Source organism: Oncorhynchus tshawytscha, linkage group LG07 (genome assembly GCF_018296145.1).
Source record: "Oncorhynchus tshawytscha isolate Ot180627B linkage group LG07, Otsh_v2.0, whole genome shotgun sequence".
NCBI classification, from domain to species: domain Eukaryota; kingdom Metazoa; phylum Chordata; class Actinopteri; order Salmoniformes; family Salmonidae; genus Oncorhynchus; species Oncorhynchus tshawytscha.
In genome coordinates this window covers 14050493-14075364 of record NC_056435.1, presented here as the reverse complement: position 1 = coordinate 14075364, position 24872 = coordinate 14050493, and the positions used below count along the sequence as shown (strand labels likewise).

At 43.2% G+C, this 24872-nt stretch overlaps 1 protein-coding gene across 2 annotated transcripts; it reads left to right on the top strand.

Moving 5' to 3' along the window:
• On the top strand, window positions 1-24151 carry gart (phosphoribosylglycinamide formyltransferase). Of its 2 annotated transcripts, none has more exons than XM_042324147.1 (21): window positions 1-178; window positions 2485-2634; window positions 2801-2896; window positions 3008-3182; window positions 3385-3496; window positions 4070-4138; window positions 4415-4540; window positions 4650-4737; window positions 4852-4937; window positions 5243-5411; window positions 10006-10237; window positions 12247-12344; window positions 14309-14418; window positions 14802-15000; window positions 15318-15569; window positions 15948-16100; window positions 18415-18618; window positions 18876-19040; window positions 22166-22438; window positions 22749-22864; window positions 23486-24151. In XM_042324147.1, exons 2-21 carry the CDS (start codon window positions 2490-2492, stop codon window positions 23681-23683), a joined length of 3066 nt encoding a protein of 1021 aa, XP_042180081.1. In that variant the 5' UTR covers window positions 1-178; window positions 2485-2489; the 3' UTR covers window positions 23684-24151. The 2 variants fall into 2 exon arrangements, with proteins under 2 accessions (XP_042180081.1, XP_042180082.1); XM_042324148.1 differs by having other exon boundaries at window positions 4-178; window positions 12250-12344.
• The last annotated feature ends 721 nt before the right edge of the window (window positions 24152-24872 follow it).

Here is a 24872-nt window from a genome sequence, read left to right as displayed (position 1 = left end):
TAAAGTCGAAAATGTACGAGTTTGCTAGTTTCGACTAGTAATTTAACGCTGCAATACCCCGGGTGCTTGCTGCCCGCGTGCACACAGGGTAGTCTCCCCTAGCTGTGGGCAAGGAAAGTACATCTGGACGTGGGCTCTGTCATCAAAAAATACTAACTCGCCACTACACAAGATACATGTGAGTTTGGCTTTAATAGACTTCATCTAAGTTGTTTTATGAGAACTTGCAGTGTTGCGCGTGTGGTCACCGAGTCGAAGTTTTACCATCGTGATGCTAATTACAATTTGGAATCAACTGGGGAAGTTGGCTATAGTACCTAGGTAAAACTACAAGAACACGGCTCATTGCGAAAGAGGGTGATTTTTCGTATTTTTACATGTGGCTGCAAATATTTCACTACGTCAATGAAATTAGCAATCGATAGTGTGGCGAAACTCAAAAGCTGTAGTTAGCTACAACTGTAGCCAGTTATCTGACTACGTAGTTTAACTTTGCTTGTGGAGCCATTCCACCCACATGTTAAATTGTAGCCAGTGGGCTCATTCTGCCATCACTGGTCAGCAAACTTTGTAACAAAAAGTTCCTTGTCCACCCTGTGTTTTTAGTACTGATTGCATCAATTGTGCTGATTTTTGTGCCCGCGCTGCGGGCAGTCATTTTATACATTTTAGTAAATTATCTCTTCAAAAGTTCTCAAACCTCTGTAAATGCATAGCCCCATTGCCTCGTGAGTCACATGAGTGAGTGTTTCCAATCAAAGGGAGCTCGTCGACTAATTGGGAACCACGCGCGTCATGCTACACACATTATCTCTGTAAAAGCTCATATTTGATAGTTTGCTGATGTACAATTCCCGAGGAGTATGTATCAGTAGGCGTATAGGCCATTCCAGGGGGTCATGGCTAGAAGGGATCCAGCTTTTTGTGAAATTTAACGTAAAAAATGTATTATTTATTTAATTTAAGCTAACCCTAACCCTCTTCCTAATCTTAACACCTATTTATCATAACCTGCTAAGTTAATTATCCTAGCCTGCTGCTTAAGTTCTCCTAACCTGCCATGAAAAGTAAATTCTAACGTTAATTTGGCAACTGATCCCTTATTGAACGTTAAGATAGAAATGGGCAATGTAGATCAAACAACCTCTCTGATATGTAGAATAAGAAAGCACATTGGCTCTATTCACACATTTCTATCTGCAACGTTCATAACGTTTGGCAGCTGAACATTGCCCGGTAAGATGGGAGATAGGACTGGTTTAAACTCTGAGCCCCTGGTTTGTTTGTTTGTGGGGAGTATTGATTGGGGCAAAGGCATGCCCATCACTTCTTCAACCCAAATACTGGCCATCTACAACAGTGATAGCAAACTTAGATGCGGGTGGGTGGCCACCAAAAACTCAATGATGGGCACAGTTGCTCGATGGTCTGCGTACCCACCCCACCCCAGTGGCTCCCCTGTTGACGGCGGAGAGAAATGGTTGCAGATTTGTTTTTATATGAAATCTGAGTGAGACTGACCAACAAAATCAATGGAGGCCCACTGGCCGTTAATTCGACAGTTTTTAGCGGCCTTCTAATTCAGCAATCCCCCCCAAAAAATGTCGCTGACATGGTCTAATTGACTATCAGTGACTGATGTAAGAAGAAAAAGCTGCTGATCCATAACCAAATATGGGTATTGCACCTTGTCTATTCTAACTCGCAACAGTAAGTTGAGACCCCGACATAGTTCCCCATTTTGGAAATTGATCCGAGGCTCTTGGGCTGCCCATTGCCCATCCCTGATTTACGTCTTTCTGTTCTGAGGCATATTAAACACAAAACAGTATTCACAGGGTTGTACACGTTAGTCCCCCAACCTGTTTCTACTGTCATTAACAAACTGATACATGATATGTTGCTTAATGTTGTTGTTTTTTAATGCAAATTACACCGTTTTTAATGGGTCCCTACACAGAATGGGCTCTTGGACAATGACGACTAATTGGAGACAGATTTTTATGGGTGGCAGTGTCCCAACAAATGTGATGTATGAATCAGAGATTTAAATGCTAGGCCCCAGCAAAAGGTCACCAATCCTTCACAGCAGCCTGGTGATGAGGCCTTGGGTAAGGTCCTCATTTGCAGTTTCCCTGCACCATAGGTCAATTTTCACATGCAATTAAATAGCTTCCTTTATGGATGATAAATTAAAGTAATTTGAGAAGCTGTTTTATTTACTGTCGCTGTTAGTGCCCAGTGACTAACCTGGGTTGAAATCAGAAGGGTGCAATGTTCTGAAGGTTGCAGATAGAAATATGTTGTATAGAGCTGATAAGTTTCTTTATTCTACATATTAGAGAAGCATGTCTGTACTTCAGAATATATTTCTGTCTGAAAGTTCCCCGATGTGGTCTTACTGAGCACCATCCTGGTTCGGTGATGTGATTTGATCACGTGTGTATGTTGTGTGATTGCTTTTTCTATCTACCTGTCATTCAGTTGCCATGGCAGTGCGGTTGCTGGTGATTGGCAGTGGTGGGCGGGAACACACCTTGGCATGGAAGCTGGCACAGTCACCACACATCCAGCAGGTCCTGGTGGCACCAGGGAACGCTGGCACCGCCAACTGTGGAAAGATCTCCAACTCTGGTGAGAAGGACACGCATAACATAACTGTTGTTTGATATCATGATCTGTCTGAGGTCTTTTATGGTCATCTGACATTACCAGGAATCGTATGACCTAGAAAAGCTCTTAGCCACTCCGTTCCATCTGAAATTTGTGTGTGTCTCTTCTCCCCCCCCCCTCTGCACAGAGGTGTCTGTGAGTAATCACTCCATCCTGGCTCAGTTCTGTAAGGAGCATAGCGTGGGGCTGGTGGTGGTAGGGCCCGAGGTGCCTCTCGCAGCAGGTGAGTGGCACACATCCTTATCTTCCCCATTTCATATTCAGCCTTCTGAAACAGTACAGGTACAAAGGAAATGCCAAGTTGACCGTCATCATTCTTCTCTGCCCCCCCCAGGCATGGTAGATGACTTGCAAGCGGCAGGGGTCCCGTGTTTCGGCCCCTCAGCGAAGGCTGCCCAGCTGGAGGCCAGTAAGAGTTTCTCCAAGGCCTTTATGGACCGTCACGGCATCCCCACAGCCAACTGGTGCTCCTTCACCGACCCCCACGAAGCCTGCAGCTACATCCGCACGTCAGTACTGGGGTGGGGGGGGTGAAGTTGTTGGAGAGATGGGATCATGTTCATGGAAAACAGTGTTTCTAATTGGACAAGTCCAGGTAGTCTGTCATCTCAACAATGTGTCATATGTGAAATGAATTTCTACCCATCTCCTGAACTGAAATATAATTGACCCTGCCTCTGAGGCTCTCTAACCTTTAACCCCTAACCCCAGGGCCAGTTTTCCTGCTCTGGTGGTGAAAGCCAGCGGCCTGGCTGCAGGGAAGGGTGTCATTGTGGCCAAGGACCAGGAGGAGGCCTGCCAGGCTGTGCTGGACATAATGAAGGTATAGTGTTTGACCCAAAGTTAGTTTTGCATTTCCCACCCTAATAGTTAGAATACCACAGTCTATCCTCACCATTTGTGACAATCAAGAATCTGTCTGTGTGCCTCAGTACAGCAGTTTTTATAAGAATGTCACTCGGCCTTGAATGTTGTTCTTTTGGGGGAGATGTCACTTATGCACACTCACTAGACTATATATACACACTCAATCTCACACACTACATACGCGCACACGCATACCGACAACACAAACTTTTACACTCATAATTTGCTGTTGATACTCTGTTCTGTATTTTACTCTTACCTATCCTGATGCCTAGTCACTTTAACCTGCCTTCATGTACATATCTACCTGGAATACCTCGTACCTCTGCACATTGATCTGGTACTCCCTTTTTATATTGCTCTGTTCTTGTGTACTTTATTTTATTCCTCTTGTGTTACGGTTTTATATTTTTAAACTCTGCATCGTTGGGAAGGTCTGGTAAGCAAGCAGTTGTACACCAGTTGTTTTCGGCACGATTCGACAAATCCAGCTCCCATTTTTTAAAGAAGGTTTGTGTGTGTGTTGCAGGACAAAACGTTCGGCTCTGCCGGGGAGACTGTGGTGGTGGAGGAACTACTGGAGGGAGAAGAAGTGTCTGTGAGTGTCCGGTCCTCTTCCTTTTTCTTGTGAAATACCCACGTTTACATGCACAGTGGGCGGCATTTTCGTCATGCAAAATAGCACAGATCCATGCAAAGAATACATTGGATAATGTGCTTTCCGTGTCTATTTAAAATGTTCTGGTTATTTTTGCTCACTGCCATTTGGTTGTGTAAAATGTCGGCCTGTATGTACCCTGACGACAATTCAATACGCGGTTCCATTATTGGCATTTACTAACTACTTGCTCTTTCTGTCTCCTTCCCTGTGTAGTGTCTGTGTTTCAGTGATGGCTGCAGTGTGTCCCCCATGCCCCCGGCCCAGGACCACAAACGCCTGCAGGACGGGGACCTGGGCCCCAACACAGGCGGCATGGGGGCCTACTGCCCCACCCCCCAGGTACACACACACACACACACTTGACAACCACCGACCATTGTCTCACATTGCTCAGAATGGGTACGACTCTCTCTCTCTCCCTGTGCACAACATGCTATTGTCTGTCCAGGTGTCTCAGGAGCTTTTGCAGCAGATCAGAGAGACTGTCCTCCAGAAGACTGTGGATGGCATGAAGGAGGAGGGAACCCCCTATGTGGGTGAGTAATGAACTGCAGGCAGCACACTGGTTATTGAGTGGAAATGAAAGGGGTGCAAAATAGTGTCCCTCTTTTATTTGTCTCACTCGTTTACATGTTGTCATCCTCTATCAGGTGTGCTGTATGCTGGGCTGATGTTGACCAAGCAGGGGCTGAAGGTCCTAGAGTTTAACTGTCGCTTCGGCGACCCAGAGTGTCAGGTTGGTAAAACTGTGTGTGAGCATGTGTTATTGGTATATGTCACTGCTCAATGTTATCATCATCATGGAGCTGATAAGTCAAGTTTTGCACTTGTACTGCACTAATGGGTAAGGTTAAGAACAATGCAGTATGAACTGGTCCTTAATCTGTGCCTATTAGGACAATTTCGATCTAGCCTGAATCATGTTCAGTTGGGCAAACCGTACCTAACCATTTTGTAGTGGGAAAACGGAAATTCCAGTATTACCTCCGTTTCACTCTGAATTAAATTATTTTCTTCCTATTAAACGTGACCTTGTTCCAGGTGCTGATGCCCTTGCTGAAGAGTGACCTGTATGAGGTGCTCCAGAGCACCCTGGAGGGGAAGTTGGCATCCAGTCCACCTGAGTGGCACCAGGACAGGTCTGCAGTTACTGTGGTCATGGCCAGCCCTGGCTACCCCGGCTCCTATAAGAAAGGTGTCGCAATCACTGGTAGGTACGCTTCTGTCGATTGCTACTTGACTGGGGTGTATTCATTAATCACACTGTTGCAAAGTGTTTTGCGCCGGAAATAAGTTTCCATTGGACAAATTCCTCCACGCTTCATTCCGTTTACCTCTTCTTTCGAATGGTTCCCGTTTGATCCTAGTGAATATTTCCGTTTGGAACAGATTTGCTGTCAGGTCGGTTGTTCAGCATCGGTTTCGACTATCAACTAATTACATAACATTAACCAGGTTTCCTTCCAACCTTTTAATGTGAGTGAAGTACATGTAGGATAAAAAAATGTTACAGCAGGCCTGATGGAAACGGCACATTTGTCAGTGAACTTTCCAAATGTTGGCAAAACTAAATGCGCTACACAAGTTGGGATATTTTTCAACAGTGAAGAGGCGACTCCGGGATGCTGGCCTTAGGCAGTTGTAACGAAAAAGCCATATCTCAGACTGGCCAAGAAAGAAAAAGAACAGACACTGGACAGAGGAATTCTGCCTAGAAGGCCAGCATCCCGGAGTCACCTCTTCACTGTTGATGTTCAGACTGGTGTTTTGCGGGTACTATTTAATGAAGGTGCCAGTTGAGGACTTGTGAGGCATCGTTTCTCAAACGGTACACTGTAATGTAATTGTCCTCTTGCTCAGTTGTGCACTGGGGCCTCCCACTCTTTCTATTCTGGTTAGAGACAGTTTGCGCTGTTCTGTGAAGGGAGTAGTACACAGCGTTGTACAAGATCTTCAGTTTCTTGGCAATTTCTCGCATGGAATAGCCTTAATTTCTCAGAACCAGAATAGACTGACGAGTTTCAGAAGAAAGTTATTTGTTTCTGGCCATTTTGAGCCGGTAATCGAACCCACAAATGCAGATGTTCCAGATAATAAAACTGTCCTCCTTTAGGCTAGTTGAGTGTTTCTTTAATTGGCATAACTGTTTTCAGCTGTGCTAACATAATTCCAAAGGGTTTTCTAATGATCAATTAGCCTTTTAAAATGATAAACTTGGATTAGCTAACACAACGTGACATTGGAACACAGGATCGATAGTTGCTGATAATGGGGCCTATGTAGATATTCCATAACAAATCTGCCGTTTCCAGCTACAATAGTCATTTACATCATTAACAATGTCTACACTGTATTTCTGATAAATTTCATGTTATTTTAATGGACAAAAAAATTGCTTTTCTTTCAAAAACAAGGACATTTCTAAGTGACCACAAACTTTTGAACGGTTGTGTACCTATGGACGAATGATGTCAGAGCTGAACTGACTAAGATTCAGTAGAATAGTATAGAAAACAGTATATACATATGAGTAATGCCAGATATGTAAACAGTAAAGTGACTAGTGTTCCATTCCTTAAAGTGGACAGAGATTTCTAGTCTATTCCTATAGGCAGCAGCCTCTAATGTGCTAGTGCTGGCTAACAGTCTGATGGCCTTGAGATAGAAGCTGTTTTTCAGTCTCTCGGTCCCAGCTTTGATGCACCTGTACTGACCTTGCCTTCTGGATGATAGAGGGGTGAACAGGCAGTGGCTCGGGTCGTTGGTGTCCATGCTGATCTTTTTGGCCTTCCTGTGACATCGGGTGCTGTAGGTGTCCTGGTACTGTAACGTTATACAACTCCTTGCCGTTCTTCAAGATATAACACGTTAGTTGCTTACTGGACCCAGGCAATCTGTGTGAAATGTTAACTAGCTAACAAACTACTCTCTGTGAACTAATGTTTTCCTTTTACAGTATGTTGTTAATGAGTGAATTACCGTAGGTGGAAATGAGGCGTTGCTTGTTAAACAAGTATAGCTGGAGCCGAGCCTGGCTTACACCTGTTACTGCTAGACGTTACCTTTGAAGATCTTCTTCTGTTGGCACCCCAATATGTCCCAGAAACATCACAAATGGTCATTTTGTTTGATAAATTTGTTTGATAAATTGGCGCGTTTGATTCAGAAATAGACCGGTTCCAACTCACCCAACATGACTACAAATTATCTAATAAGTTGCCTGTAAACTTGGTCCAAACATTTCAAACAACTTTCCTAATCCAACTTTAGGTATCCTAAAACGTAAATAATCAATACAATTTAAGACAGAATATACTGTGTTCAATAGCGGATAAAATCAAAGTGGAACGAGCTCCGGGTCGCGCGCACCAAACGAGTCCACTTGGCTTGACACTTAGAAAGTACAGCCATACTTCTTCATTTCTCAAAGGAAAAACATCAACCAATTTCTAAAGACTGTTGACATCTAGTGGAAGCCATAGGAACTGCAAACAGGTGCCTCATAAATCTCGTTTCCCATAGAAAACAGTGACCTCAAATTATTTTCTTCCTGGATGGTTGGTCCTCGGGGTTTCGCCTGCCAAATAAGTTATGTTGTACTCGGACATTATTTTAAGTTTTTAGAAACTTTAGTGTTTTCTATCCAAATCTACCATATATGGTATATGCATATCCTAGCTTCTGGCCCCGAGTAGCAGGCAGTTTACTTTGGGCACGCTTTTCATCCAGACGTGAAAATACTGCCCCCTATACCAAAGAGGTTAAGCTGGATGCCACTATAGAGTTGAGAGGAACACCACACTTTCCCTCTTTCTCACTTTTTCAATACAGTCGCATAAAGGGTATGCCAGGTGTACTTTCTGCCTGAAAGAGATCAATTATGCCAACAACGTGTATCATACTCTGCTGGCACATTGTAGAGCAGATGTCCACAGTCAGAAAATGTACAATGTGCAGTGTAGCCCAAAGATATTGTGTTGAACTTGACAGTAACACGTGTGTGTGTGTGGGGAGGATTATTTAATTCTTCACTCGGTGGGCAAAAACAACGTTCACCATGTAGCCTTGTGCACTTGATCGATGTCTACTATACTGGGCACTATAATAGAGATAAAACACAATGCCTGTTTGTTTCGTTCTATTTAGTATGTATTGTTCCCAAGTGCAATATTTAGGTGTGTGTAGTCACAAGTGTTCTATTATAAAGGCTGTCATGGCTAACTTCAATATTAGTGTGTTTTACTCTCAAGACTTGAGTGTCTTTGGCAGTGAAGTCGAGGGAACAAATAACATTGGATTGCTTTCTTTACATTTTTTAGCAGTGAGTTAGGTTCACATTAACCACTTTTTATTTTACACACAGACTGATCAGGCAGATCATATTCTTTGTTTGATTAGTTAAACTGCATTTCCCCCTAGAAGGGATTTGTTTTGTATTTTTCAATGCAAAAAAACAAACTGTCACCTTTTTGGGCCCTCACCAGTTTGCATCCCTGATCATAGAGCTTGGTTTTCTCGACTGCACTTGAAGAAACTTTCAAATTTTCCGGTTTGACTAAATTTCATTTCTTAAAGTAATGATGAATTGTAGTTTCTAATTGCTTATTTGAGCTGTTCTTGCCATTTAATATGCACTTGTTTTTTTTTTTTTACCAAATAGCTATCTTCTGTATTCCACCCCTACCTTGTCACAACACAACTGATCGACTCAAATGCATTAAAAGAAAAGAAAACCCACAAATTAACTTTTTAAGGCCTGTTCATTGAATTGCATTCCAGGTGACTACCTCTTGAAGCTGGTTGAGAGAATGCCAAGCGTGTCCAAAGCTATCATCAATGCAAAGGGTGGCTACTTTGAAGAATCTCAAATATAAAATATATTAATTTAACTCTTTTTCCTTTGGTTACTACATGATTCCGTATGTTATTTCATAGTTTTGATGTCTTCACTATTATTCTACAATAATAAATAAAAAAGTAACTGAATGAGTAGGTGTCAACTTTTGACTGGTACTGTATATAATTTAAGGAACTCAGTCCGGCTTTAAATTTGCTCTTGAAAGTTGTAGTAGAATGCATAAGGTGGAAATTGGGTAGTGCATCATCAGTTCCTCTTGTCAGTCATTGCATACCTTAGAGCGATTTATAACTTTTCAGAAATGTCCAGTGTTTTTTAGCCCAGATATCAATAATGCCGGAAGGGGGACCCCTGAGTGAAAAAGTTGGAATAAGTGATGAACTTCACAGGGTGGTGAAAGTGCACAGTGATAAGCTTGATTCTCCTTTCCAATAAATATTATATTATTCTGTTAACATGATAATTGATTCTTGGCCGCTGTTTGACAAATAATGTGGTTTATTTTTTATTTTTTTTGTCCATAATAATCTTGTGTAGGTTATACCAGCACTGTATCTGTGAACCGTTCTATATAGAGCGTACGTGTCAAGACCAGTGTGCGCCCATTCGTGATATACACATTTATTGTGACACAACCATCAATTGAGTTTAAAATGCAATGGAAACCCATTTAACTTCTATTTGGTACTTGGGAATTTGACCGCAGCAGTTACTTTTACGGGCACCATGTCATTATGCACAGCTTTTTATGGTAATGTATCTCTGGTGGAAAAATGCATGTTTCTATTTATGCAGATTTGAGAATATTTGCATAAAACAGATTTTAAAGTTGGGGGAGATTAGGGACTCTTATCTCCTGTATTCTTCCCCCTTTACCTCTCATACACCATCCCTTTGTCTTCCTCCATATCTTTTTCATTCTCTCCATCACTCCACACTCTCCCAGGTCTGTCTCAGGTGGAGGAGACAGGGGTGCAGGTGTTCCACGCCGGCACGTCGCTGAAGGAAGGGGGTGTTGTCTCCAGCGGGGGGCGTGTCCTCACTGTCACCGCTGTTAGGTCGTCTCTGGAGATGGCCCTGCACGCAGCCAATCGGGGTGTGGCCGCCGTGGGGTTCCCGGGAGCCGTGTACCGACGTGACATCGGTCACCGAGGCATTGCCCACCTCACCCAGCACAGGTGTGTGTGGGTGGACACGCACTGAACACACAAACACTCCTCATTCATTTCACTGTAATAGTTTGACCATCTTAATGTTAGAACCCTACATTTTGTTTGAGTACATATTGACAGGAGGGAGTATTGGCTAACCCTAGACGAAGTCTACCTCTGTCTGTCTGATGTTTACAGTTGAAGTCGGAAGTTTACATACACTTAAGTTAGTCATTAAAACTCGTTTTTCAACCACTCCACAAATTTCTTGTTAACAAACTGTAGTTTTGGCAAGTCGGTTAGGACATCTACTTCGTGCATGACACAAGTCATTTTTCCAACAATTGTTTACAAACAGATGATTTTACTTATAATTCACCATCACAATTCCAGTGGGTCAGAAGTGTACATACACTAAGTTGACTGTGCCTTTAAACAGCTTGGAAAAATGTCATGACTAGAAGCTTCTGATTGGCTAATTGACTTTATTTGAGTCAATTGAGGTGTACCTGTGGATGTATTTCAAGACCTACATTCAAACTCAGTGCCTCTTTGCTTGACATCATGGGAAAATCAAAAGAAATCAGCCAAATTGTCGATCCTCCACAAGTCTGGTTCATCCTTGGGAGCAATTTCCAAACGCCTGAAGATGCCACGTTCCTCTGTACAAACAATAGTACGCAAGTATAAACACCATGGGACCACGCAGCCGTCATACCACTCAGGAAGGAGACGCATTCTGTCTCCTAGAGATTAATGTACTTTGGAGTGAAAACAACAACAGCAAAGGACCTTGCGAAAATGCTGGAGGAAATAGGTACAAACGTATCAATATCCACAGTTAAACGAGTCCTATATTGACATAACCTGAAAGGCCGTTCAGAAAGGAAGAAGCCACTGCTCAAAAGCAGCAATAGAAAAGCCAGACTGGTTTGTAGCTGCACATGTGGACAAAGATCGTACCTTTTGGAGAAATGTCCACTGGTCTTATGAAACAATAATAGAACTGTTTGGCCAAAATTACCATCGTTATGTTTGGAGGAAAAAGGGGGAGACTTGCAAACCGAAGAACACCATCTCAACCGTGAAGCACGGGGGTAGCAGCATCATGTTGTGGTGGTGCTTTTCTGCAAAAGGGACTGGTGCACTTCACAAAATAGATGGTATCATGAGGATGGAAAATTGTGGATATATTGAAACAACATCTCAAGACATCAGTCAGGAAATTAAAGCTTGTTCGCAAATGCGTCTTCCAAATGGGCAATGACACTAAGCATACTTCCAAAGGTGTGTCAAAATGGCTTGAGGACAACAAAGTCGAGGTATTGGAGTGGCCATCACAAAGCCCTGACCTCAATCCTATAGAACATTTGTGGGCAGAACTGAAAAAGCGTATGCGAGCAAGGAGGCCTACAAACCTGACTCCATTACATCAGCTCTGTCAGGAGTAATGGGCCAGAATTCACCCAACTTATTGTGGGAAGCTTGTGGAAGGCTACCCGACACATTTGACCCAAGTTAAACAATTTAAAGGCAATGCTACCAAATACTAATTGAGTGTATGTGAACTTCTGATCCACTGGGAATGTGATGAAAGAAATGAATGCTGAAATAAACTACTATTATTCTGACATTTCACATTCTTAAAATAGTGGTGATCATAACGGACCTAAGACGGGATTAAATGTCAGGAATTGTGAAACTGCGTTTCAATGTATTTGACTAAGGTGTATAATAAACTTCCGAATTCAACTGTACATGTAGATTTGGCCTAAACTCTCACAATCCAATAGATAGTTTAGTCTCATTTCATTCTGTATACTGCTATCGTGTAGATTTATTTATTTTTTACATTCGTATGAGTTAACTCTATCTGGTAATGTGAGGTAGAAGCTGAATTGAGGGACCACCTGATTTGACATAGACCGACAGTAGCCTGTTGCGTCACTGCCGTTGGTAGAGGGCAAATAGCTCTAGCCTGATAGGGTATGGTGAGACGACCTCCCAATGACCCTTGCTGTGTGTCGCTCCCCCAGCAGAGGCCTAACTTATAAGGACAGCGGAGTGGACATCGCCGCGGGAAATCGACTGGTAGACATGATCAAGCCATTTGCCAAGGCCACCTCTCGCTCAGGTAATGACGTCAACCCCCTCTCATTGCTGTTAATCAGAACAGCTACAGCTGAGCCACTAGCTAGACAGCCTGGAGAGCTGCACTGCTTTCCCAAACTCATACCTATCTACTTGTAATGATCGGTGTAAGATTGGATATATGATTCGTTTCCCAAATCTCGCTGAGTACACTGCCTGTTCCAATTCCACCTTTTGAACTATTCAGGTCAACTAATCATCAAGCCTCTGATTAGTTAAATCAGGTGTGCTGGGACTGGAATTGAACAAATAAGTGGAATGGCTGGGCAACACTGGTAAAAGCATTATGGCAAAAACCTCTACCTAGCCTCTTTTTAGAGGGACAAGATGCTTGGGGTCGGTTTGGAATTGGGCATTTCATTACATGCTCTGCACTAAAGTAGTCTCTCAGTCAACCTATCATGGTTTCACCTCATCCAACTAATTACAAAGCTTCAAGAAGGTAAATTATTTTCCTTGCCTTGTGAAATGAACCTGAGGAAAGAAATTAGGTTATTTGTCTTGTCTACTTTATCTGGGTGTTAGATAATTAAAGTGATTTATTGTAGTGCCCAGGGCTTTAACAAATACTGTACCTGTAGACAGTGTGCCATCGCTACAGTTTTACTAAAACAGAATTTGGAATAGTTTTCTCGATTTGAACTACAAACACATTGCTACAGGAAGCTTTAATTAGTTTTCTACAATATAAACTTAGCAAAAAAAGAAACATCAGCTTTTCAGGACCCTGTCTTTCAAAGATAATTCATAAAATACATAACTTCACAGAGCTTCATTGTAAAGGGTTTAAACCCTGTTTCCCATGCTTGTTCAATGAACCATAAACAATTAATGAACATGCACCTGTGGAACAGTCGTTAAGACACTAACAGCTTACAGACGGTAGGCAATTAAGGTCACTGAGGATTAAGGAAGACATCCTCCTCCCTCATGTGGTACCCTTCCTGCAGGCTCAACCTGACCCTCCAGCATGACAATGCCACCACGCACAGAACGAGCAGTATGGCTGATTTCCTACAAGACATGAATGTCAGTGTTCTGCCATGGCCAGCGAAGAGCCTGTATCTCAATCCCATTGAGCACGTCTAGGACCTGTTAGACCCCCCCAGAAATGTCCAGGAACTTGCAGGTGCCTAGGTGAAAGAGTGGGGTAACATCTCACAGCAAGAACTAGCAAATCCGGTGCTTTCCATGAGATGCACTGCAGTACTTAATGCAGCTGGTGGCCACACCAGATGCTGTTACTTTTGATTTTGTAAATCTATGCAGTTGACAGAGGACATGTCTTTCTTTCTTTTTCCTCCTGAGTTTACGTATGGGTGGACAGATTGATGGATTGATTATTTTAGTTAATTATTTAAGACATACAGGTAGCTGCCAAAATAAAGGAAACACAGTAAATGATGGATACAAAGTATATTGAAAGCAGGTGCTTCCATACAGGTGTTGTTCCTGAGTTAATTAACAACCCATCATGCTTATAGTCATGTATAAAAATGCCTGGTTGCCCATTTAAATTTTCCTACCATGGGATCTGTGACTTTGATAGAGGGGTCTCAAAGGAACATGGGGTGTTTAAAGTGTGCGTGTCAGTCACCAGATCTCAACCCAATTGAACACCCACAAACACCGATGATGGGATTTATTGTGGAAGAATGGTGTTGAATCCTTTAAATAGAGTTTCAGACACTTGTAGAATCTATGCCAAGGCGCAATGAAGCTGTTCTGCCGTCTCGTGGTGGCCCAGCACCCTATTAAGACAAGTTATGTTGGTGTTTCCTTTATTTTGCCAGTTACCTTTATATCAACCAGATGTTTATTTTAATTTTATTTTTACATGTTTTTAATTGGTGTATAAATTTTTTTCCCCCCTGATGTGTTCTTCAGTTGTAAAAGACCAGGGAGTGTGTAATAAACAGTTGCTTTTATTCCCCTCCTGTCCACCAGGGTGTAACGCTGAGCTGGGGGGCTTCGCCGGGCTCTTTGATCTCAAAGCTGCAGGCTTCATCGACCCCATCCTGGTGTCTGGGACAGACGGAGTAGGGACCAAGCTCACGGTATGCATAACTTCTCAAAACAGAAACCGTATATGAGACATTACAGCCAGCCACACTGCATGTTTTGGTGCTGGAATAAAGCTAGGGAGCATCATATTCCAGGTACAGGCTTTTCGTTCTTTTTTTATCTGTCTTTTTGGCCTTGCAAAGTTAGATGTAGGATCGTGTGCATATGTTTTAGCTGTTTCTCAATTACACTGTGATTCCTCACATCCCATCTTCTTGCCGCCGCCTCTGCTGTGTTGGCGGAGAAGGTCCAAGGTCCCTACCCTTAGACCTCCTTCGCTAATGTGTTTTAAGCAGGCGAGGAGAGTTTATGCCAGGAATCACAAAGACATTAAGATCCTACAACCTCTTCATGACTTCACCTCTGCCTTCTCTAGATTGCCCAGGCATGCCAGCAGCACAGCACCCTGGGACAGGACCTGGTGGCCATGTGTGTCAACGACGTGCTGGCCCAGGGGGCGGAGCCTCTCTTCTTCCTGGACTACTTCTCCTGTGGCCGTCTGGATGTGGGAGTGGCCTCCGCCGTGATCAGGGGCGTGGCCGAGGCCTGCGGGTTGGCGGGCTGCGCTCTGCTGGGTGAGGGTGGGGGGGGGAGCAGTCTGACGTCATCGTTAAGATGCAAGGATGGGTGTGTGTGTGTGTGCACGTGCACTATTTTGTGTGTTCAGGCGGTAAGAAAGTGGAGATGCTGGCTGTATACTGGGGGTGTAGTGAAAATAACAAAGTAGGATTTTAGTTGCTACACTGGAAACCATGTGTATTTTGGGTGTGAGCCAGCCATCAATTTCTGGGTTCTACATTGTGTGTGCGTGCACATTTGCAACTGCATGTATGTGTGTTTGATCATATATTTGTGTTAACAACTGTGTGCGTTTTTCCATTCGTTCATCTAGGCGGGGAGACTGCGGAGATGCCTGGCGTGTACGGCCCCGGCGAGTACGACCTGGCAGGGTTCTGTGTTGGGGCGGTGGAGAGGGGCGCCCTGCTACCCAGGCTGGGGGACATCTGCGAGGGGGACCTACTCATCGGGGTGGCCTCCTCGGGGGTGCACAGCAACGGATTCAGCCTGGTTCGGAAGGTCCTGGAGAGGGCAGGAGTCACCTACAGCTCCCCTGCACCTTTCGGGAAACCTGGACAAACCGTGGGTAGGTTAATGAGATCATACAAGCTCTTACACATGTTTCTTTGAGGTAGAATTTCTCTGGGTGTGTCTGCCCAATCTTTCTTCTCTTGTACTTTCTCTTGAAAGGAGGTAAATGGACAGTTTTGTGGTCATTTATATTTTCCGTTAAATAAGGTTCATCTGCGTAAGATGTCTTACCTTGTACTATCTTCCTGCCCTTTAGTGGTCTTATCCCAGCCTCTATTGGTCTTCTTTTGTACTGTACTGTTCAATTGTATTATTGTAGAGTTTATCTGGGTCCTAGAAAAGTGCTCTGTGAATCCAATGTATCATAATTAAAGTAATTCCCCGTAGAGGTCCCCTTTCCCCGTCTAAAGTCTTCCCCCATGTTAATTGACAGGCGAGGTTCTCCTGACGCCTACTAAGATCTACAGCCGCCTGCTCCTGCCAATCTTGCGCAGCGGCGCCATCAAGGCCTATGCCCACATCACTGGGGGCGGCCTATTGGAGAACATCCCCCGAGTGCTGCCTCAGGAACTGTCCGTTGACCTGGGTGAGAGAAACACACTTTTCTTATTGCCCATGTTTAGTTTTTAAAGTGTAGTGGTAAACAATGTATATGAGGATGAAACAGTTGTCCATATCGGATACCTGATGCTCTTTTGAATTGTACTAACTGTGGTAGGGCTGTCTCCGACAAAAAACAATCTTAGTTTACTGAAAGTTGTCTGTTCTTTCGACCAATCGATTTGGTTAAAATGTTTTAACATGTATTTTTCCGTATATAGACACACCATATTTGTTTTAATTAAATCAACTATATGCATTGAGATTGTCTGATGCTTACCGTTTGATGAAATAAGACAAATGCCTCGAGTGCCAGAGATCTAGATAACCAGAAGGCAAAAAAACATAACCTGAACCAACTATTCCCCTCCCACTCCTGCTGACTTTTGCAGATTCTGCCATTACTCTCCTGAAGTGCCAGTAATAGGCTACAAGAGAAGTCGGCAACCTATCTCATGTGGAATGCCAATTTATCTTACCATTTTTACCTATCTGTGCCCCAGTTATGGTTTTCATATGCACATTTTTGCGAAACAGTTTAATTTATATCATCGTCTTATCTCAGTCATTGTCATGTGGTTAATCAAAATTCTATGTAAATGATACAAAACTAAAAATGTATTTCTATTGCCAACTATGTACAAATATGTAACTATGTATAAAGCCAACAAACATTGGAGCCTGCAGGTAGAAAATATCCAGATTTTAAAAAAAAAATTAAAAAATCCTAGAAATCACATTGGTTACACATGACCTGACTGCAAAAAACTTGAAACATTGTATCATCTGTTAACTTGGGCCTGGCCTGAAACTTGCTCTAGCAAACTTAAAACGCTGTATAAAATATTCTGGGGCCTCAGTTTCCAGCGCCAGTGAGCTCGGGACAGACACAGCTGCAGGCTATTTGCGCAAAGGATAAGAAGCAGCGCTTGACTTGGACAGGAGCTCACTGGAGCAGATTACCGACACCTCAAATATTCTACTGCTTGAGCTCCAGTTCCTCTTATAGAATATTAGCTCAAAAGCATTGTGGAGCTCTTGCACCTAAAATGTAAACAGTACCAGTGCCCAAAATGAGTATCATACCTATTTCAGTCCAAGTTGAGCACTAATAAGAAGTAATTAGGTAGGCCTATTTTATGACGTTTCCATTGGTTCAGTGCATGACATGGTTATCGAAAGAGAGCACAGGAAAGATTTTTCAAATGCATTGAGGAACTATTGTAATTCTCAAAGAATGTAAAAACAGACTTTGTTTGCTTGCTGTTTTGAGGTGAAGAAAACATTACTTTGAGAAGCTCCGCAGATCATTAGTGGTGGCGCGTTTAAGCCAATCAGAAATACTAGCAGATCCCCAAATCGGCACATTTATTTGCCTACATTTACGCACAGGCCAGGTAGCCTGTAAGCCTTTGTGTGCGCGTCCTTACTCAACATTTGACAGGAGTGCTCCAAACAAAAGATGGTGACTAAAACTCATAAATAGAATGAAATAAACCTTAACTTGTTTCTCACAAGTGTAGCATAGGTTGTGCACTCTGCAAACAATGTGTCCACTCCGACAATGATAACAGGAAGACTGGAATATTTAATATTGAACGCATTGAAATAAATTACTGTAAGATTGTAGATTAGGAATTAACGGTAATGTACTAGTGATTTTATGTAATGGGGAATTGCTATAGGCAAACAAATTCACACAATGAAGTCATAAAAAATGGACGGGGAAAGCGCATTCTGGAGGGAAAAGTGCATTGTTCATCTGGGTGCATGGTCAATCTAACATCTGCATTGGCCATGCAGCATTTACAGTGATATGGCCTCAGCAGAAGTTGCTTCTTGCGCTTCGCATTGTGGCGTTGTGGTCAAGGAATTGAGCGTGTATTTATACAGGAAGTACCGCCCCCACCTACCTTCAACCAATCATGTCAATGTGGAGCTATACAGAGCCCTCAGCATTGTTACAAAAATTTGTGAGTTGCATGGCGATGCGGTACAGAGCTCAAATTGGCCAATGCATGCCTCTGGAGGCTCCGTAATTGCAATTGAGCCTCCGACCACACTTTCAGCTCAAGCATAAATTGGCTTTTAGTCTAGACCCCCGCAATCGTTTAGTTCACTGAGATGGGTGTAAATATGTTTGTTTGTTACTGCTCGACTTAAATAATCTTGGTCGACCAACAGCCTAACGACCAAACAATCAACTAGTCGACTAATTGGGGTCGGCCCTAAACTGCGGTTGGTATTTACTTCATATTGAATGCGTGTGTGAGCTGCTCTGTGTGCTTTGTCCCACCCAGACGCCTCCCGTTGGATCATCCCTCCTGTGTTCTCATGGCTCCAGGAGGAGGGGGGCTTGTGCGAGGAGGAGATGGGGCGCACCTTCAACTGTGGCCTTGGGGCCGTGCTGGTGGTGGCCTTTCCGGATGCCCAGAGTGTTCTGAGGAAGCTCCAAGCCCACGAGGATGCGTGGATCGTGGGCTCGCTGGCCCACAAGCAGCCTGGTGAGAGACAAGAGCTAAAGTATGCGTAGTGAAACTCATAACAATGCTACAGGAATGATGGGTTCTGTACACTCCCAGGCCGATAAGGAAACAAACTTTATGTTGTATAGAATCAATCTTGTTAATGAGGAAATGCTCTTCACATTAAATATAATTTTTGTGTTGATGGGTTCAAACGCGCACGTGCACACAGTTAACTCACACAGCACTTGGTGGTATTCATCTTTGTAATTTTACTGAGTTTTGTTTGTGTGAAGGGGCCGAGCCGGTGGTGATCAGGAACCTCAAGCACAGCCTGCGTTTAGGCCCCTCTCCCTGTGTAGTAGACCTGGGGCCCATGCAGAACGGAGCATCTCAAGGGGACAGCAGTAGCACCGTCCCCCGCAAGAGGACCAGGGTGGGCGTCCTCATCTCAGGCACAGGTTAGTGTTGTGTATGGTGTGTGTCACTTTCTGAAATTGAAAACACTGCCATGTGTCAACAGATGTGTATAACATTAGTGTTTTTTATTACAAGCAAACATGTTCAAGTGATGCGCGTGCATGCTCTCATCAGATCTCAGTAGCAGAATTAGCTATATACTGATGGGTTGCCAGGTCAAGCAAACATTTCTAGCCCCAATGACCCCTCAACACACCCACAAGGCCTGAAAACTAGCCCCGCCCAATAGTTTATCGCAGCAAGAGAAGTTGTCACATTTATCCAATGAACCCTTTTTCCATAACGATATCGAGCAAATTATGAAGGAATATCGGCTTAATTTGTAACATAGGCTAAGAAACAAAATGTGTTTTTCCAAGGCTAAGAAACAAAATGTGTTTTTCCATCAAAATAATAATTGTGAGCTTAAGAATGTCACAATAGAAAAGATCATTCACCCTTATTAAACTTGCCAGATCATTTTCCATCAATGGGTGTCGAGTTAACTTGTTTTGACTGCTATGATTACGGAATAAGGAGGTGTGGTATATGGTCAATATATTACAACTAAGGGCTATTTTTTTTGTCATACCTGTTGTACACAGCCCTGAATGCTGATTGGCTGACAGCCATCGTATATCAGACCGTATACCACAGGTATGACACAACATGTATTTTAACTGCTCTGATTACGTTGGTAACCAGTATATAATAGCAATAAGGCACCTCGGGGGTTTTTGATATATGGCCAATATACCCTTGACTCAGGCACACCGCGTGTAAAAACAGCTCTTAGCCGTGCTATATTGGCCATATACCTCATCCCCATTTGTGCATGTGCATAACTAGAGAGAAATCCAACATGAGAGTTTGAGTGATAAAGTTGGCCAGAGGATCTCTGTGCAAGAAACACTTTGAAAAACATTTTTAAAAATGTAAGGAATGTTAGGCTATTTTCTGTCATTTGTGCCATTTATTATACCGAACAAAAATATAAACGGAACATGTCTGGTGAGTATACAGGCCATGGAAAAACCTGTGACATTTTCTGCTTCCAGGAATTATGTACAGATCCTTGTGACATGGGGCTGTGTATTATCATAGCTGAAACATGCGGTGGTGGGGGAATGGCACTACAATGGGCCTCAGGACTTTGTCACGGTATCTCTGCATTCAAATTGCTATCAATAAAATGCAATTGTGTTCGTTGTCCATAGCTTATACCTGCCCATACCATAACCTCACCACCACCATGGGGTATTCTGTTCACGGAATAAAGCGGAAAACTGCTTGACCACACAACGCCATACATGTGGTCTGCAGTTGTGAGGCTGGTTAGATATATTGACAAATTCTCTAAAACGACGGATGCGGCTTATGGTAGAAAATAGAACATTAAATTGTCTGGCAAAATATCTGTTGGACATTCCTTCAGTCAGCATGCTAACTGCACGCTCCCACAACTTGAGACATCTGTGGCATTGTGTGACACAACTGCACATTTTAGTAGTGGACTTTCGTCCCTAGCACAAGGTGCACCTGTGTAATGATCGTGCTGTTTAATCATCATCAGGTGGATGGATTATCTTGGCAGAAGAGAAATGCACACTAACTGGGATGTAAACACATTTGTGCACAACATTTGAGAGAAATACGCTTTTTGTGCGTATGAAATATTTCTAGGATCTTTTTATTTCAGCTCATGAAAAATGAGACCAACACTTTACATATTGCGTTTTAATATTTTTGTTCAGTATGAATAACCTACCTACAACTGGTAAAATTATCATGACATGCGCTGCTCTACACATACGCACCACCGGCCCTCCCCACCACTCAGGAATAGCCTGCTCACTGCCTGATAACAGCAGTGAAATAGACACAGTACCAGTCAAAAGTTTGGACACACCTACTCATTCAAGGGTTTGTCTTCATTTTTACTATTTTCTACATTGTAGAATAATAGTGAAGACATCAAAACTATGAAATAACATCTATGGAATCATGTAGTAACCAAAAAACTAAGCGCAAACCAGATGGTGATGACGTATCGCTGCAGAATGCTGTGGTAGCCATGCTGGTTAAGTGTGCCTTGAATTCTAAACAAATCACTGACAGTGTCACCAGCAAAGCAACCCCACCACCGCCATGCTTCACGATGGGAACCACGCATGCAGAGATCATCCGTTCACCTGCTCTGCATATCACAAAGACAGATTTGGGCCTCGGGATCTTGTAAAATAAACAACTCTAAAGGGGCCCTATAAAATCTGAGATCCCCCCCCCAAATTTGACTATTTTCCCAAATTATGTTCTCACTTTTTTTATTAGTCACTCTTAAAATTACAATTGTTCATGGAGAAACAACCAAATTCGATGTTTTGAGTCCATGTCGATGCTTTAAAAAAATATATATATTTTTTAAAATTGCTCATAATGTTTTTCTATTGTGCATCTAGCAAGTGATGTGCCAGTTTAGCGACGGTTCTGTACTGCTGCTGCTCATCTCATGCCAGTTTTCAAATAATAGATACAAATGATATACTTAAAATATACTTCTGTCAGGTAAGTCTACTTTGCAGTTAACATTTTAAATAAGGAAAGTATTTCTGTCAACCCACAAGACAGTGATCAGGCTACACATGGAGCGATAAACAAGCATGTGCACCACACAGACCGACGAGCAATATTGCTGGTAAATCATTTGGAGATGCTGTGTTAAGTTTGGCTTTTTCTAAGCCAATAGTGGCTAACCAGGGGTGGGATAATGTCAGTGTTGCGTTCATTAGATAGTAGCTATGGGCTTGCGGTGTCTGATACTTGTTTATGACCGTTTGCAGTGGAACACATGAAAATTGCATCTGTTTTAAGAATCATTTGGCGAGCTACTCATAGGTGGGCAGCAAGCTACTGGTAGCTTGCGATCAACCTGTTGGAGACCCCTGCTGTAGTCCATTGTTAAAGGGATAGTTCACCCAAATTTGATGGTTCGTTAGTGTGAAAGTTGTCTAAGTAGAGCCAACATATGTGTAGAATTGCAGTTAAGTGGATACTAGTGCCCCATAGCTAAGTTTAATCTTTATATCAGTGTGCACGGCCTTAAGTGTATTGTGTGTTTGTGTGTCAGGCACCAACCTGCAGGCGCTGATGGAGCAGACCAAGAGAACGTCCAGCTCAGCAGAGATCGTGGTGGTGATCTCCAACCAGCCGGGGGTTTTGGGCCTCAAAAGGGCCTCTCTGGCTGGCATTCAGACACGGGTGGTTGACCATAAGCTGTACGGTAGCCGGGCAGAGTTTGACGGCACCATTGACCACGTGCTGGAGGAATTTGATGTGGAGGTGGTGTGTCTCGCCGGCTTCATGAGGATCCTCACAGGGTCCTTCGTCAGGAAGTGGAACGGTAGGACCACCCAGCTTTGTGTGTATCAATAGTAGGTTTGTGTGCATTTTCTGTGATGACAATGTATCGCACAGAAAAAGTCCATTAACTTCACTTGCTCTCCCTTGACGTTACATGGGGAAAGGAATGCTTTTTGAAATGTTCATCCCAGTCGAGCACCCGATTTTGATTCAAACATTTTTTTTTTTTTTTTAAGTATTTACTTTGATTGAGCTGGTCTGGAGCGAATTTGGGTACGCTTTCATTCTATTAATCATGCTTTGAAATGTTTGTGTGCACATGTGAGAATAATATATTTTGTGTGTTGTAGGAAAACTGCTGAACATCCATCCGTCCCTGCTGCCCTCATTCAAGGGGGTGAATGCCCAGAAGCAGGCTCTGCAGGCGGGGGCACGGGTCTCTGGCTGCACCGTCCACTTTGTGGCTGTAAGTACTCTACTCAGAACAGATCCTGCCTCAGCTCACCAATACTAACCATAATCAGATGTTGGTATAAAATCAGCTCGGATCTGATCTTAAAGCCAAACTCATCCTGTGTTTCCTGGTCTCCTGCAGAACATTTTAAAAATGGATGCACATTTAGTTTTGTTATCCATATCTTGATATCGAAAAGGCTTCCAGAAACCCCTAGGGCTAAGCACAAGCTCCAAACAGATACATTAGGTGGAATTATAGCCATATTGCCTACACCTATCTAGTCCTTTCAGATAAACACGTGCCTAGGGCTAGGGGTTGTTCTGGGACAGGACCCTAGACTTAGACGACTTATCTTTTTGTATCTTTACCATTATGGTGTTTGAGGTCATCTACTACTGAAAGGGTGCATACCTGGGTAAAAAGCCAATGTTAGCGATTTACTGCCACCTGCAGTTATGGAATGTTTTATCATAAGTATAATTCATTGGCCTTCCTTAACCCATAGGAAATCCCACCCAGTTAACTACTTTGAAATGGTGATTCCCTGCTAAAACAGGCTTTTGGGCACAGAGTTGTCTATGGAGAGGACCTAAATATTTCCCTGCTTTCTCAACTTCCTTTTGTCCACAGGAAGAGGTTGATGCCGGGGCCATCATTGCTCAGGAGGCAGTGCCGGTGTTGATGAATGATACTGAGGAGAGTCTATCAGATCGCATCCGGGAGGCAGAGCACCGGGCCTTCCCTGCCGCCCTGGAGCTGGTGGCCGCGGGCGGCGTGAGGCTGGGGGATGACGGACGCATCATCTGGAACCCCAACGCACAGGGCTAAACCTCAACACAATACCACCACACCTGCCCCAACACACCCTGGCCCCCATCCCCAAAATACCTTAACCCCCTACCTCAGAATACATTGGGGCCCCACCTAAAAGCAGTGGCTCTACTGACCTGCATAGTAAATGGATTGCCTTAGTGTAAGCAATGTCTCCCATGACCATACCTCCCTCATCTCGGGTAGCTACAAACTGGTTTCTTCCAGATACATTCCTTGTGCCATTGCTACAATGTCGAAATAACTAAGTAATTCCCCTTGTGCGCATTCCATGGGTACTATTATGTAAGAATATTACAGTCGTACTTGCCCTATAATTTTAGGTATATCCTCAACATTGCATGACCAGTCATAGCAAGTCGTAGTATGATTGTCACGGTTGTTCTCTGCATATACTTTAACACTTAGCGACAATGCCAAAACTGTTATTTCTGCCTGTCCTTGCATTAAACTTGCGCTGTTGAACAACTGTTTATTTAGTTGTTTATTGGCAAACCAGAAAGACATGTAATGAAAGGCTTTTGACAGTCTTCCCTGCAAATCAAAATCGGTTATGTGACAGGTGTACCAACATAAAATATTTCAAATTTACTGAATCATTTAATGTTCGTATTTAGGTTGCACACAACGTTCCCTTGTTACAACTGAAAACAACAAATGACCTTTCTCTAGCTCTGTTGTACTTTACCTGCACTCTCCTCCTTGGTGTAGGCATTGGTTAGAAGGATTCTCCACCCACTTATACTAGTCATTTACTTTCAAATTTATAAAGGAGATAAGTGTACACTTCAGGAGAAAGGATGCAGACCTGGGCCACATTCAGCTAGTGCATCCCTTGACGTAATCACCGATTAAAAATGAAAGCTGGTGAAACACTTATTACGTTAAGGCATGCCCTTGATTCCTCATCTTCTCCAAGCACAATGGATCCAAGCTCCGTCCAATGCGTTTTTAGGAGGCGAGGGCTGATGACAAACCGGGATAATTGAGAATGAACCCTGGAAATGTTGCTCAGTTGAGGTTTCATTATTCTTTTGAGGGGATTTGATTAATGCCCCTGGTGAACCTGGTTAGCGTTGATTGCCTCCCGGGCAAAGTCGGCTCAAAACAAAAGTGATGTACACACCCCTTCAAATAAGGTGATTCTGCTATTTCAGCCACACCCGTTGCTGAAGGCTGTATAAAA

Excerpts from the sequence above, each read along its gene's own strand:
- gart (XM_042324147.1), top strand. The coding sequence starts at position 2,490 with ATGGCAGTGCGGTTGCTGGTGATTGGCAGTGGTGGGCGGGAACACACC. Across the intron at positions 12,345-14,308 it reads CAAGGCCACCTCTCGCTCAG|GGTGTAACGCTGAGCTGGGG; the intron begins GTAATGACGTCA and ends CCTGTCCACCAG. Across the intron at positions 16,101-18,414 it reads GGAACTGTCCGTTGACCTGG|ACGCCTCCCGTTGGATCATC; the intron begins GTGAGAGAAACA and ends TGTCCCACCCAG.